The 13,489-nt window shown below is 38.6% G+C and overlaps 3 protein-coding genes across 4 annotated transcripts in view; all 3 read left to right on the top strand.

Moving 5' to 3' along the window:
- The window catches only part of adgre5a (adhesion G protein-coupled receptor E5a), a 10,959-nt gene extending 6,470 nt beyond the window's left edge, over nucleotides 1–4,489 (top strand). The window contains exons 5-19 of the mRNA XM_015031190.1: nucleotides 56–202; nucleotides 328–450; nucleotides 566–609; nucleotides 725–829; nucleotides 998–1,151; nucleotides 1,307–1,429; nucleotides 1,509–1,699; nucleotides 1,788–1,952; nucleotides 2,046–2,240; nucleotides 2,473–2,690; nucleotides 2,822–2,882; nucleotides 2,975–3,066; nucleotides 3,279–3,447; nucleotides 3,544–3,633; nucleotides 3,965–4,489. Coding sequence (XP_014886676.1) covers nucleotides 56–202; nucleotides 328–450; nucleotides 566–609; nucleotides 725–829; nucleotides 998–1,151; nucleotides 1,307–1,429; nucleotides 1,509–1,699; nucleotides 1,788–1,952; nucleotides 2,046–2,240; nucleotides 2,473–2,690; nucleotides 2,822–2,882; nucleotides 2,975–3,066; nucleotides 3,279–3,447; nucleotides 3,544–3,633; nucleotides 3,965–4,006 — 1,919 coding nt within the window. The 3' untranslated portion in view covers nucleotides 4,007–4,489. The remainder of the gene's footprint in view (nucleotides 1–55; nucleotides 203–327; nucleotides 451–565; nucleotides 610–724; nucleotides 830–997; nucleotides 1,152–1,306; nucleotides 1,430–1,508; nucleotides 1,700–1,787; nucleotides 1,953–2,045; nucleotides 2,241–2,472; nucleotides 2,691–2,821; nucleotides 2,883–2,974; nucleotides 3,067–3,278; nucleotides 3,448–3,543; nucleotides 3,634–3,964) is intronic.
- Nucleotides 4,490–5,838: 1,349 nt separating this feature from the next.
- On the top strand, nucleotides 5,839–8,509 carry ptger1c (prostaglandin E receptor 1c (subtype EP1)). Of its 2 annotated transcripts, XM_015031191.1 has the most exons (3): nucleotides 5,839–5,974; nucleotides 7,236–8,084; nucleotides 8,193–8,509. In XM_015031191.1, exons 2-3 carry the CDS (start codon nucleotides 7,248–7,250, stop codon nucleotides 8,415–8,417), a joined length of 1,062 nt encoding a protein of 353 aa, XP_014886677.1. In that variant the 5' UTR covers nucleotides 5,839–5,974; nucleotides 7,236–7,247; the 3' UTR covers nucleotides 8,418–8,509. The 2 variants fall into 2 exon arrangements, with proteins under 2 accessions (XP_014886677.1, XP_014886678.1); XM_015031192.1 differs by lacking the exon at nucleotides 5,839–5,974 and having other exon boundaries at nucleotides 7,157–8,084.
- Nucleotides 8,510–8,690: 181 nt separating this feature from the next.
- Nucleotides 8,691–11,833, top strand: LOC106946668 (CD97 antigen-like). Its single transcript, XM_015031178.1, has 8 exons — nucleotides 8,691–9,014; nucleotides 9,126–9,320; nucleotides 9,545–9,762; nucleotides 9,878–9,938; nucleotides 10,024–10,115; nucleotides 10,204–10,369; nucleotides 10,438–10,500; nucleotides 10,799–11,833. Exons 1-8 carry the CDS (start codon nucleotides 8,955–8,957, stop codon nucleotides 10,859–10,861), a joined length of 918 nt encoding a protein of 305 aa, XP_014886664.1. The 5' UTR covers nucleotides 8,691–8,954; the 3' UTR covers nucleotides 10,862–11,833.
- Nucleotides 11,834–13,489: the final 1,656 nt, after the last annotated feature.

Consider the following 13,489-nt stretch of genomic DNA (forward strand, 5'->3'; position numbering starts at 1 on the left):
CCAAGTCAACTATTTTTCTCAATTATTTTCACATTCCTTCCCTCTGCTCATACAGACACAGATGAATGTAAAGACGAAAAGGTTTGTGGTCTGAATGCATCATGTATAAACACACAAGGCAGTTATTACTGCGTCTGCAACGCTGGCTATGCACTGAAATCTGGAAAATCTAGCTTTTCTGGGCAGGAGGAGCAGTGTGAAGGTGATGAATATGAAATAATGTGACAACATTTGCACATTTAAAATCCTTTCAATATATCTTAAAATATTTCAGCTGCATCAATTATTCAAATTATTTTTTTCATCCTTGATTTGTTTCCATTTCAGACATATGTAAGATTGATGAGACAATTTGTGGAAATGGATCCTGCCTCCATGAAACCAGCGGCCATTACTGTGCATGCTCTGCAGGGTTTAGTAACTACGGCAACAAAACGGCTCGTTGTACCGGTAAGAATAGATTTTAGTTTTTCTTGAAAGACCAATACAAACCGGTTTAGGGTTTACACTAAATAATGTACTTTCAAAATGATTTTCAGACATTAAACTATTTTTATTTTCTTAGAGCTTCACTGTGGTGTTTTCATGGATGTGAACAATCTTATGGAGGTAAATTCACAGCATGGAAGGTTTATTTTTTTCAAAATGTAATATTCCTTTGCTATCAATTACCTTTTGAATGTGATTTTTTTATTTATTTAATTTTTTTTTTGCCTTCATTTAGAAATTTGACATTGTTAAAAATGATATGAAGGAACTGAGTGAAAGTTGTCTGAAGCTTTCGGGAAGCAAAGATTCAAAGGAGCTCAATGGAGAAGTCTTACTACAGGTAGGAATTGTTTTTAGAAGCAGCTTTTTAGAGGATACCCGACATGTCAGATGGTGTACATCCATCTGTACAGCTAGGCTGCCAAAAAAGTCAGTTCTCCCTCTGATTTTGCTTTTTGTTTGACCTTTACTGCATTTTTTTTCAATGTCTCTCCTCTTTTGACTCCAGAGTCTGCTCTCTGTGATCGACAAGGTCCTGTCTGCTGGATCTCTCAATGACAACAAGAAAGTCTCCACATTTCTAGACATGGTGGAACAAGCTCTAAAGTTCATTGGACCTTTTATTAAAACACCAGGAACTAAAAGATCCACCAATCACACAGGTGAGTCAGTAATTAATATGACTGCTTTCCAAACCAAATAAAAATATATGCACTTTTGCTTTTTACTACATCAATCTGCCTCTTTAAAGTCCATATTTCACGCAGTTGATAGTTTTATCTATTGTACAAATTATTAATTACCAATTTTCCACCAGAACTGGAGCTGCTGGTACATACTGGGTCGGCTATACCCCAAGGATTAAAGACTCTGTTGTCTACACATGCTAAAGTGGATATAAAGATGGAGGAAGCTGCAGGAGATCCCTCATCTTATCCGGGTAACAACAACGTCTATAAATAAAACATTTAAAACACATTCATTTCAAACACTGAACCTGTGTTGTCCTGCCATTGAAGGATTTACAACAGTTTCATTGCTGAGCTATTCAAACCTGGAAAATTCAACAGAAGGTTTCTATAGTGGGATGAAAAAGAATGAGAGCCAGAACTTTAAGATAAACTCCAAAGTGGTGACTGTCAGTGTCAGCAACACAGACACAAAACACCTGAACGAGCCGGTCAATATAACTTTACATCACCTTGAACAGGTAAGAGAAAAGCCTATTTATTTCTTTCTTCCGTAACATCCACTATTTTAAGATACATGTGAAACTAATGCATTTATCTGTTTTACAGTCAAATCAAACCTCCCACACCTGTGTGTTCTGGGATTCCTCTAACGAAGGAGGTGCGTGGTCTGATCGCGGCTGCAGGGTGGCGGAGTCCAACCCAAAATACACTATGTGTTCCTGTAACCACCTGAGCAGCTTCGCTGTGCTCATGGCCCTCTATGACATAGAGGTTATACTTCCTTTACTTCATCGTTATTCAGAACTTAAAGTTCTTCACACTTGAAAACAGCGCTTTAATTTTCCCCATTCTGTCTCCATGCAGAGCCCTTTTGAGTTGCAGCTGATCTCCTGGATAGGCCTATCCCTTTCATTAATTTGCCTGTTCCTCTGCATCCTGACCTTCTCACTGATCCGGTCCATCAAAAGCCCAAGAACAACCATCCACCTGCACCTCTGCATCAGCCTCTTTATTGCAACTCTTGTCTTTCTCGCAGGCATCTCTCAGACGCAGAACAAGGTTAATGCTCTAACGGCTTGTTGAGTTTATTAAAAAGTATCTAAAAACACATCAGAGAAGCAAGCATTAAGTCATACTACAGCTAAAATGGTACTGAAAGTGCTTCTCTAAATAGTTTGTGTATTAATGCTGTTAGGACATTTCACCTCAGCAATTAGCTCCTTCCTATGTCTTGAACGTCTTGAACTCATCTTTAAATCCTTTTCACATGCTTCATGTCTACTCCCATTAGGTTGGCTGTGCAGTAGTTGCAGGGATGCTGCACTTCTTCTACCTGGCCTCATTCTGCTGGATGTGTCTGGAGGGAATCCAGCTCTTCAGGATGGTGATTCTGGTCTTCAACACCAACTTTAAAACCAGCTACATGATGGCAGGGGGCTACGGAGTTCCAGCCATAATTGTTTCTGTCACTGCGTTGGTCAATAGAGATGGATACGGGACTAAGAAATAGTGAGTTTTCAAAATTTCGTCAACTAATATCAATCTACTTTTTATTTTTTGTCTCATTTTGTAGCCATTTTCAAATTCTGGTAAAGTTAACTCGTTCAATCTGTTCAATAAAATGTCAACTTACATTTCAGTTGCTGGCTAAACTTGGATTTGATTTGGAGCTTCTATGGCCCTGTCTGTGTCATCATTACTGTAAGTTTTTCCCAAAAATGAATTCATTATTTGCTTTAAAATTTGTATGGGAACCCACCCTATTTCCGCTTAAAATTTTTCTCATCGTCCAGATAAACGTTTTCTTCTTCCTTGTCACTGTGTGGAAGTTGGCACAGAAGTTTTCAAGTTTAAACCCAGACCTGGACAGCTTGCATAAAATCAAGTAAGTTACCACTGTTCCACATGTCAACCTACAACTACCAAAAAGCTGAAAACTGCTATGACGCATGTTAGTCATATTTCCTTCTGTAAAAGAACCTGTTTTACTTCCTTACTCATAAAACTGAAAAAAAGTGAGTGCAACATCCTCTTTGACGTAAAAACAAAAAATGAAGTTCCTCGTTTTTACCTATGTGCATTTGTTGCCTCCTGCAGGGCATTCACCATTACTGCAGTGGCTCAGCTCTGCATACTCGGTATCATGTGGATCTTTGGATGTTTCCAGTTTGAGAAAGACACATTAGCAATGTCTTATCTGTTCACCATTTTTGGCAGCCTTCAAGGTGTCATGCTCTTTGTCATGCACTGTCTATTTTCCAAACCGGTAAGTCACGCCCTTTGCTAAAAGCAAACAAAAATATCACGCTTCAGTTTTTCTGCATTATCAGGGATCAAAGCTCGATCTGTTTTCTGATTTCAGGTGAGGGAGGAGTATGAAAACATTCTTTCCCAACTACGTGCACCTCGGAAGAGAACATACTCCGAGTTCAACTACTCAAGCAAAGCCAATGTAAGCAGAGATTTAAAATTTAATTCAATGCAAGGAATGCAGTTACTGCTCATTAATGCACTGAGACTAAAGTTAAACAATGTCTTTAAAATGTGTTCAACATACAGTTAAAACTAATACAAACATTTACATACAGTGTATTGAAAAAAACAACTTTTTTTACTCTTTATCCTCACTGCTTGAAATTAAATCAGAATAAATATTTTTTGTTGCTATGTTGAGCCCAGAATTATTCATTCTGGTTTAAAATAAGATGTGAAGTGAAGCAAAGCTTTCCTCCGTAAATGAAATATGTTTTTAATTCTCCCATTGTTTGCATTTTCATCTTCAGGCTTCCAGAAGTACCCAGGACACGGGAGAGTCTCACATTTAACTGAGCGATATCTCTGGGAGATTTCAGAATGTCAGTTTTCAAAAATGAGCTCTCTGAGACATGTGCAGTGAAGTTTGGGGTCCCTCAGGGGTCTGTGCTTGGTCTGTTACTATTTTCACTTTGTCTTCTGCCTCCTGATGCTCTTCTGCGCTGATTTAACAATTCACTGTAATGTTGACAATGTGCCTTTCTCATTTAGAAACGTCTAAAGTTCAGACCCATCTATCGGTAATTAAGCACTGCTTATCAAAATAATTTCCTGCTTCTTAACAGTGACAAGATATCCTCAGGATATTAGGCAGACATGTTCCTCAGTAGGTTTTTAAAGCTAAGTTAAAAAATCACTTGTTCACTTTGTCATATGTGATTTCATTTTATACTTACTGTTTTTGGTGCTTTTTTTGGTATTGTATTGTTTTTTTAACTCCTTGTGATTGCTCAGCACTTTGAATGGCTTTATAAATAAAGTTATTATTATTGCTATCAATAGCTTTGGATTAAAGTCCAGTTAACATATGGATATTAAAGCTTTGAACATGGCTTGTTTTGACAACTCATCATGTCCATAATATGCTTTAAATTCATGGCAATACTTTTTTTAACAGTATTTTTGTAACTTGATAAATTATGTAATTTATTTAGGAACTGTACATACAAAAACAGTATTTTTATATGAAAAAATGTGTGTTCTTTTGATCAAAAGTACATATATGTTTGTAGAACTTAATCAGGCACATCTACTCATGCAAGTTGCTTCATTCAGGTACTTATTTCAATCAGCAAAGACAATCCAAAATATACTTAGGTTGCAAGCTCTTCTTTTAAGTCTTTGAGTTTGGGAAATACAAATGAAATCCAAAACATAAAACAGTTTTATCATTTAGAGATTTGCCTGTATATAAGTCGCTGGGAAATTTAGCCGGCATTACTGTATGACTCCAAGGCTGCTGCATTTATTGCATCGGAAATAGCTGTTTATTCAGTGAGTTCATATGCTATTTTTGAAACTAATAAGTTCAGTTATGGTTCTCTGAAATGGTAGCACCGCTGTAACACGTGGTTTTAGCGGACATCGCATATTTTACACTGATGCTGTTTATTTCCTGTTTACATGTCTTTCTTTGTGTGAATCCTGCAAATATGTATTTTAAATGTCTATTTTTAGATTTGCAAAAATAAATGTCATCATACATATAACATTGCTGATGATTTTGAAAGCATTTCTTGATGTGGGTTGAAAAGTACACAGGAAATGGGAGACTTTCTCCTATTCCTTCCTGTTTATGTGAGATCAGGGGCATGATGGTTCCTAGAAAAACCCAAACCCAAAACCCATGGAGACAGAGACGAGCAGTTAAATCATACAGAATCACTACATTTAGAAATCTGGTTTGTATTAAAGGTCAGGGCTGAATCTGGTTTCTATTGATCTTATTATTTCACAAAGACACTGCTAAGACCGCATTGTGTCATTGTATTTTATGAAGTTTGATCAATAACGTCACATTTGTTTATGAGACATGTATACTACATTCTTTCAGGAATGAAAAAAAAGATCTTTTTGTAACAGAGCAAAAGAATGTAAGCAATATCTGCTTCTTACTACGAGTGTTGAACCATTTAGGGAGCAGTTAATCAATCGGAAAATAACTGAGAGCAAGCTGAGATCCACTCTGCTCCATAAGATCATCAGAAGAGATCAATAGATGGAAGGAATGCTTTTAGCAGGGAAGGAGGATGGAAAATGCAGATCCAGAACGTTATGATTAAACAGCTCTCTACAGAGAGGGAGAGAGAAAGTAGGAACAGGCAAAAGAGAAACAGTTGGAGAGAAAAGGGAGGGGACAAGAGAAAATGAGAGGGAAGTAGTGATAACTCACTTAGCAAACAAGGCAACGGTCCTGATAAGAAACATATTCATCTGTTTCCACCATAAACAACCCAGCGTTCATCCATTGCTATCTCCAGGTAAGTTTTGTCCATATTTTATTCCTTTTCTTACTTGTAAATAACATATTTATAAATAACATTCCTGTTTTCATAGATAGAAGTTAAGATTGTTATGAAGCAAAAGTACAAGGAAATAACAGGTTTCTACATGTCTCTAGATGTAATGCTGGGAAAGCTGCCCCAACGCTATGAACACATGACACCAGAAACTGGGCACAAATTCAAAATTCTTGGTTATGTTGATATGCAAACATTATATTTCAGATTTTTAAAAGATTTCCATATGCTATAACAGCGTATTCTGTGTTTTTGTTTCAAAACTGTATCTATAATGTTTTATGGATTATTTAGTACTGCATTCAAAATTATAACATTGATTTTGGAAAGAAGTATTTAATATCCACTGTTTATATAAACAATTTCTAAAGAATCTTTTTATATCAGTGAGCGGAAAAGGGTAGAGTGCCTTCTCCAGGTCAGGGTGGGTATCCTGCCCCAAGTGGAGGAGTTTAAGTATCTGGGGATCTTGTTCACGAATGAGGGAAGAAGAGAGCAGGAGATGGACAGGCGGATTGGTGCAGTGTCTGCCATGAAGTGAGAGCTGTACCGGTCCGTCGTGGTGAAGAGAGAGCTGAGCCAGAAAGCAAAGCTCTCAATTTACCGGTTGATGTACGTTCCTACCCTCATCTATGGTCATGAACTTTGGGTCATGACCGAAAGAACGAGATCACGGATACAAGCGGCCGAAATGGGTTTCCTCCGCAGGGTGGCTGTGCTCTCCCTTAGAGATAGGGTGAGAAGTTCAGTCATCCGAGAGGGACGCAAAGTAGAGCCGCTGCTCCTCTATGTCGAGAGGAGCCAGTTGAGGTGGCTCGGGCATCTGGTCAGGATGCCTCCTGGACACCTCTCTAGTGAGGTGTTCTGGACACGTCCCACCGGGAGGAGGCCCTGGGGAAGACCTAGGACACGCTGGAGGGACGATGTCTCTCGGCTGGCCTGGGAACGCCTTAGGGTTCCCGCGGAGGAGCTGGAAGAAGTGGCTGGGGAGAGGGAAGTCTGGGCCTCCCTTCTGAAGCTGCTGCCCCCCGCGACCCGACCCCGGATAAGCGGAAGAAAATAGATGGATGGATGGATGGATGGATGGATGGATGGATGGATGGATGGATGGATGGATGGATGGATGGATGGAATCCTTGAGGAATAAAAACTTATTACTGTTAACTTCTAGATGAGGTTTTTTTTTCATAACAATTCCAATTACTTTTGTTTTTTTCTGTAGATCACACTAAAGATGACGACACCAAGTGTACCAATGAATGGATCTCTTCTTAATGTGTCCGCTACCAACAGCACTTTCATCCCTAAACCGTTTAACGGGTTAGGGATGTCTTTATTCACCATGCTATTTGGAGCCGTCTCCAACCTCACCGCTCTGGGAATACTGGCTCGGTCCCGCTCCAGGTTCCGTCGCCAATCAAAGAAATCATTTCTGCTACTAACAGTGGCTTTACTTGTGGCTGACCTGTTGGGACATGTGATTTTAGGTGCATTTGCACTGCATGTGCATTTGAACCCTGGGGTCTTAGAGTCTGGAGAAAATTTCTGTGATGTCTTTGGAGCAAGTATGGTGTTTTTTGGTTTGTGTTCTTTGTTTTTTGGTTTTGCAATGGCAGTGGAACGCTGTGTTGCAATCACACAACCATTTTTTCATGCTTCTATGGTTACAGCTGCTCATGCAAAGTCAGTGGTGCTACTTTTGTCAACATTTGCACTACTGCTGGCTCTGTCACCTTTTTTTTCAAGGGGAAGCTACTTTCTCCAGTTTCCCAAAACATGGTGTTTCTTTCCGATTGAAAGGTCTACTGATTACACAACCCTAGTTTTGGTCTTCTCTTCTCTGGGTCTCTTTGCTCTGTTTTTTTCCCTGTTCTGCAACATTGTCAGTGGACTGGCACTGCTGCATGCAAGAATAAAGTCAAGAAAAGGAAATACAACACCTTCAGGTAGCAGTGGTCGTCGTGCATCAACAGCATCGTCTACCTCCTGGTTTTGCACACTGGATGTGGAGATGATGGTGCAACTCGCAGCAGTCACTGTGGTGTCTTGTGTCTGCTGGGGCCCCTTTCTGGTGTGTACATCTCTTCCTTGTACTCCTGAGATATTCAATTGTTAGATGTTAGAGACAATTAGAAGATTGCTTAAAACTTTCTGTTTATATGTGTCTTCTGTCTTATAGATCCACATTTTCATCAAGCAGTTTAAGATGTATACTGAACCAGATAAGCTTGTTTTAATTGGTTTGCGCATGGCTGCCTGGAATCAGATTTTAGACCCCTGGGTTTATATCTTACTTCGGAGGAAAATGCTGACGAGACTTTGCTGTGCTCACTACTATCAAGGCATACCAACATCCAACAACTCCTTGTCAGAGACCCGCAGAAATACAATTAATCTTCAATGACCCTCATCCCCTGACCTCTTTCATTTGGGACTGGCATCTTTAGTTATTTGCTTTGCTTTTCACCCTGATTCAGATTTTTTTTTTTTTTTTTTTTTTTTAAATTAAAATATAAAATTTTTTTTTTTTTTTCTACATAGGTTAAAAATTTANGTGTTTTGCATCATAAAAACACAAAAATGCAAAGTCATAGAAGACACGATACAGTCAACAGTTGAGAAAACCAGTAAACATTACATTTTGTCAAGTGCCATAATTACAAATAAAAATGTTGGTCAGTGTTTCCGTTGTTATGGTTCAGAAGCAACTCTAAACAGCTGGGTTTATAGACTAGATTTAAGGGAATTCAGTGCATCAGTTGTTTTGCAGCTTTCCAGAAGATTGCTACAGATTTCTGGTGCATAGAAGCTGAATGCTGCTTTATCTGTTTTACAGTCAAATCAAACCTCCCACACCTGTGTGTTCTGGGATTCCTCTAACGAAGGAGGTGCGTGGTCTGATCGCGGCTGCAGGGTGGCGGACTCCAACCCAGAATACACTATGTGTTCCTGTAATCACCTGGGCAGCTTTGCTGTACTCGTGGCCCTCTATGACATAGAGGTTCTACTTCCTTTACAGTTATTCAAATTATGAGATTTCTTATTCTCCGATGTGTAACTCTTCCACTTGAGTCTTTAAATCCTTAAATATTCAAATTCTGTCTCCATGCAGAGCCCTTTTGAGTTGCAGCTGATCTCCTGGATAGGCCTATCCCTTTCATTAATTTGCCTGTTCCTCTGCATCCTGACCTTCTCACTGATCCGGTCCATCAAAAGCCCAAGAACAACCATCCACCTGCACCTCTGCATCAGCCTCTTTATTGCAACTCTTGTCTTTCTCGCAGGCATCTCTCAGACACAGAACAAGGTTAATGCTCTAACGGCTTGTATTGATTAAAAAGTATCTAAATACACATCAGAGAAGCAAGAATTAAGTCATACTACAGCTAAAATGGTACTGAAAGTGCTCGCCTCTCTAAATAGTTTGTGTATTAATCTTGTTAGGGCTTAATACCTCAGCAATTAGCTCCTTCCTATGTCTTGAACTCATCTTTAAATCCTTTTCACATGCTTCATGTCTACTCCCATTAGGTTGGCTGTGCAGTAGTTGCAGGGATGCTGCACTTCTTCTACCTGGCCTCATTCTGCTGGATGTGTCTGGAGGGAATCCAGCTCTTCAGGATGGTGATTCTGGTCTTCAACACCAACTTTAAAACCAGCTACATGATGGCAGGGGGCTACGGAGTTCCAGCCATAATTGTTACCATTTCTGCATTGGTCAATGCTAATGGATACGGTGCTAAAAAAGTGTACGTTTCTGGCATTATGTCAAATGACATTTACCCATATACAGTAAATCATTTTTCTGTAGCTCTGAATATGTTGGTGTATAATCTGCTGAATAATCTCTTCATTATATTCTAGATGCTGGTTGAACCTGGATTACATTTGGAGTTTCATTGGTCCCGCCTTTGTCTTCATTATTGTAAGAATTCACTTTAAAAAAGTATTTACTTCAGTATTATTCTGGAAAAAAGATCATTTCTGTTTAAAACTCTGTTGTCTTCCAGATAAACACATTCCTTTTTCTTATCACTGTGTGGACGTTGGTACAGAAGTTTTCAAGTTTAAACCCAGACCTGGACAGCTTGCACAAAATAAAGTAAGTTTCAACTGACCCCACAACTTTCAATAAGCTGATTCTTTTGCCTCTTTTACTGCTTCATGTATGTATCATTTGCCGTTTGCAGAGCTTTTGCTGTTACTGCGGTCTATCAGCTGTGCATATTCCGCACCATGTGGATATTCAGCAGTTTCCACCTGAAAAGAGACGATGCGTCCATGGATTATCTGTTCACCATTTTCAGCCTTCAGGGCGTTTTGCTTTTTATTATCCATTGTCTGTTTTCAAAACAGGTTGGTAATGTGCCACTCTCTCAAATATTCTCTGATATTTCTTCAACTAATTTGGGTTGTGATTTCAGGTGAGGGACGAGTATGGAAGCTTTTTTTCTCGATGTTCAGCTTGGAAAAGGAGTCAAGCACATGTAAGCAGTACTTTTAACTTCACTGTAGTTGTTCTTAATTCATTAGTACAGCAAGGTCAATCAGTAGTTTTATTGTGCATTTGAACAGCACTGTTTTTATGTGAACTAACAAGAAAGAGTGTGCACATGTAATTTTGGAACAGAATCTGAGAATCGCTGGAAAGTAACATTCACATATTTAGGGTTTTAAGTCATTGAGTAATAATAAGAGCTGTTAAGTGAAAAATAGTGTATTTTTACTAACAGGGTTTTTTATTAACTGAATTTTCACTCCTGTTTTTGTTTTTTTTATTCCCAGGCATCCAGACAAAACCTGGACACAGGAGAGCCTAACATCAGGAAAAGAACCCATAACCTGTAACCTGTAACTAAAGTTCAGAAGACTGATAGTTCTGACAATTAACATTGGTTTTGTACTTCATCATAGAGTAAACAAGCAAGTAAATTTTGGTATTTTGAAAATAAGTCTCATTTCTTCATAGTCATTTTCAATTGTCTCAGTCATTCTTCTCTGGCAACGCCTTATTTGTTTACGTCCGGTCGTTCAACTCAAACATGACCTTATGTTCTAACGCCTTCTCTTAAAAAAAGAGGAAATGGGATGTGGGTGGAAAAAAAACAGAACTTTGAGGCTCAAAGACCAATGTACATCAGATCTGAAAGTATCTGACAGTATCTGAAAGTCATGTCTTGACAACAGACTGACATGCATGCACCACCCTGTAGCTGATCATGTTTTCAGATAAACGAACTCTGGCATTCGTCGTGATGCTGCCGACAAATTGTGTCGTATTTGGTATTTGTTTAATGATTCAGTACATAAAAGAGAACAAGTTGTACCGTTATGATTAGCTGTTAGTACCAAACAGCCTTAAAGATCTAATTTTAGAATAGGTTGTTTGACCAGTTCTCCATTTTGTATTTCATGAGTGTTTCATCCATTGGGTTCAGGTTTTCATTGACTGGTCAAACAGACCTAAAATGGTACTCAGCAGAAAAGGAGTGAAGAAGAAACCCGTGTCCCCACAAAAACTCTAACAGACTTTCAGAAACCCTGGAGAAAAGTGGCTTGAAACCTATAGAAATACAAGAAATCCTGACTGGTTGGGAGCAAAACAGAAAGAAATTAGATACTGTTGAATACTATTGGATAACGGACTACATTAGCCATTAAAATTTGTGTTTTAAGGAGTTATATGCTATATAGGCTTTCGTTTGTTTTTGTTACAAAAATCTGTATTAATGTATTAGTGACATACTGTTTATGTTGTTTTGTTTCGCTTATGTCACTGCCGCTCGTATATATTAACAAATATGATTAAAATGATTTAAAATAATGTCAATGCTGTCTGTGTGGTTTTTCTTAAGCAGCGACAAAAAGACCTGAATAGTGTTTCAGGGAAGTATCAGTACTGAGCCTTATCTAAAATGGCTCTCAAAGCAGCACACCAAACAAAACAAGCTGAAGTTCAAATGTATTAATGGAGTCTGACTGTCTCTTGAAGCTCCTCACACTGTTTCGCTGTGTGAACACATGCAGTGTATATTTATCACAGAGCGTTTCTTGTTTCTCTTCAGTTTGTTTTTAATACTCTTTGGGTTTGACTGAATGGGTCCTTTATGCAACACAACTTATATCACACTAGCTATCTTCGTTTTTCAAACTTTATCATATCAACATTTGCACTGCAGCTAATCCACAAGATCAGTTTGCAAAGATTGCTCAGGTTTAAAAAAAAAAAAGAAAAAAGAAAAAAGAAAGAAAACATAATTAACCACAGTTGGGTGTGATAACATGCAGCTGAAATGCAACATCTTGTGATTACATAAGCTATTGGCATGTTATACTTTTTTCTGTAAGAAATGGAGAATTGCCACCATGTTGACCAAAAGATTAGTACGTCTTTTGCGTTTTGTTTTTTGTTTTTTTATGTAGCTTATTTGCAGTAGCATTGTCAGAATCAGAAGCAATCTTAGGCTGAAGCCATATATGTGTCATCATCATAGTCAGGAGGCTGTGTGCCTTTGGGAGGCTGAGTCAGACAACAAGACTCCACAAAACAATGAACTGTGTGAAAGTCTCGATCTTTGTTTAACCCTGTGCGTCCCCCAATCAGAGTCCAACACGGCAGCCAGCGATGAGAGCTGGCTAAAAGAGAAAGACATTATCTGTGAAAACACGCTTTTAGGTGATGTCTTTTTGCCATGCATTCAAATGTGAGTAAGCTGTCAAAACTACATCCTGTCTCTGTCGCCACACCCTAACAAGTACATCAGTTCCTGAAAAGTTGGCGGTTGTACAAACCTCAGAGTCGGTGGCATGATGCAAAGAGAGAGAGAGGGAGAGAGTGAGAGAGAGTGAGAAAGAGAGAGACAGAAAGAGAGAGATACTCTTTTAAAGTTTTACTGTTCCCTGGCAGCTCACCACAACAGAGAGATCAGTCTGAGAGTAGAAGAGGAAGGAGAGGCAAGAACAAGCGGGGAAGCTAAGAAAAGATACAGTTTTATATAAAGAGGCATTGATAATCTTACAGAAGTGGGAGTGACGTGGAAAGTAGCCACTTTGCTTTTTTCGTAGACATTAACTTATGCAGTTAGATCTTTTTTTTTTTCCGAATTCCAGTTTGTAAGGCTTGAAAATTGTTTAAGTTGGACCAAACAAAAGAGCGTCAGACGATCTGAATGTGGAAATATTCTCAAGTTGCTGTGGCTTCTTTAACATTCGTCTGGACATTGCTTTCCCCTTCACCATGAGAGCCACGTGGACTGTTTTGATACTGGGTGAGTCACATATGTCATTAATTTGGACATGAATGGATTATCATCTGTTTCAAGGATGTAAAAGAAATTATATTCTATCGTTTGCCACAAGAAACACTACAGATAAACAAGCGCTGTAACTTTTGTGATTACTTACTTAATTAAACATGAATTTATTAGTAATAAAGATCTAATTTCAAGTTATCTTCAAATCAGCTCGATTATACTT

Source organism: Poecilia latipinna, unplaced genomic scaffold, assembly GCF_001443285.1.
Source record: "Poecilia latipinna isolate Pla-1442-1.1 unplaced genomic scaffold, P_latipinna-1.0 Scaffold200, whole genome shotgun sequence".
Lineage (NCBI taxonomy): Eukaryota > Metazoa > Chordata > Actinopteri > Cyprinodontiformes > Poeciliidae > Poecilia > Poecilia latipinna.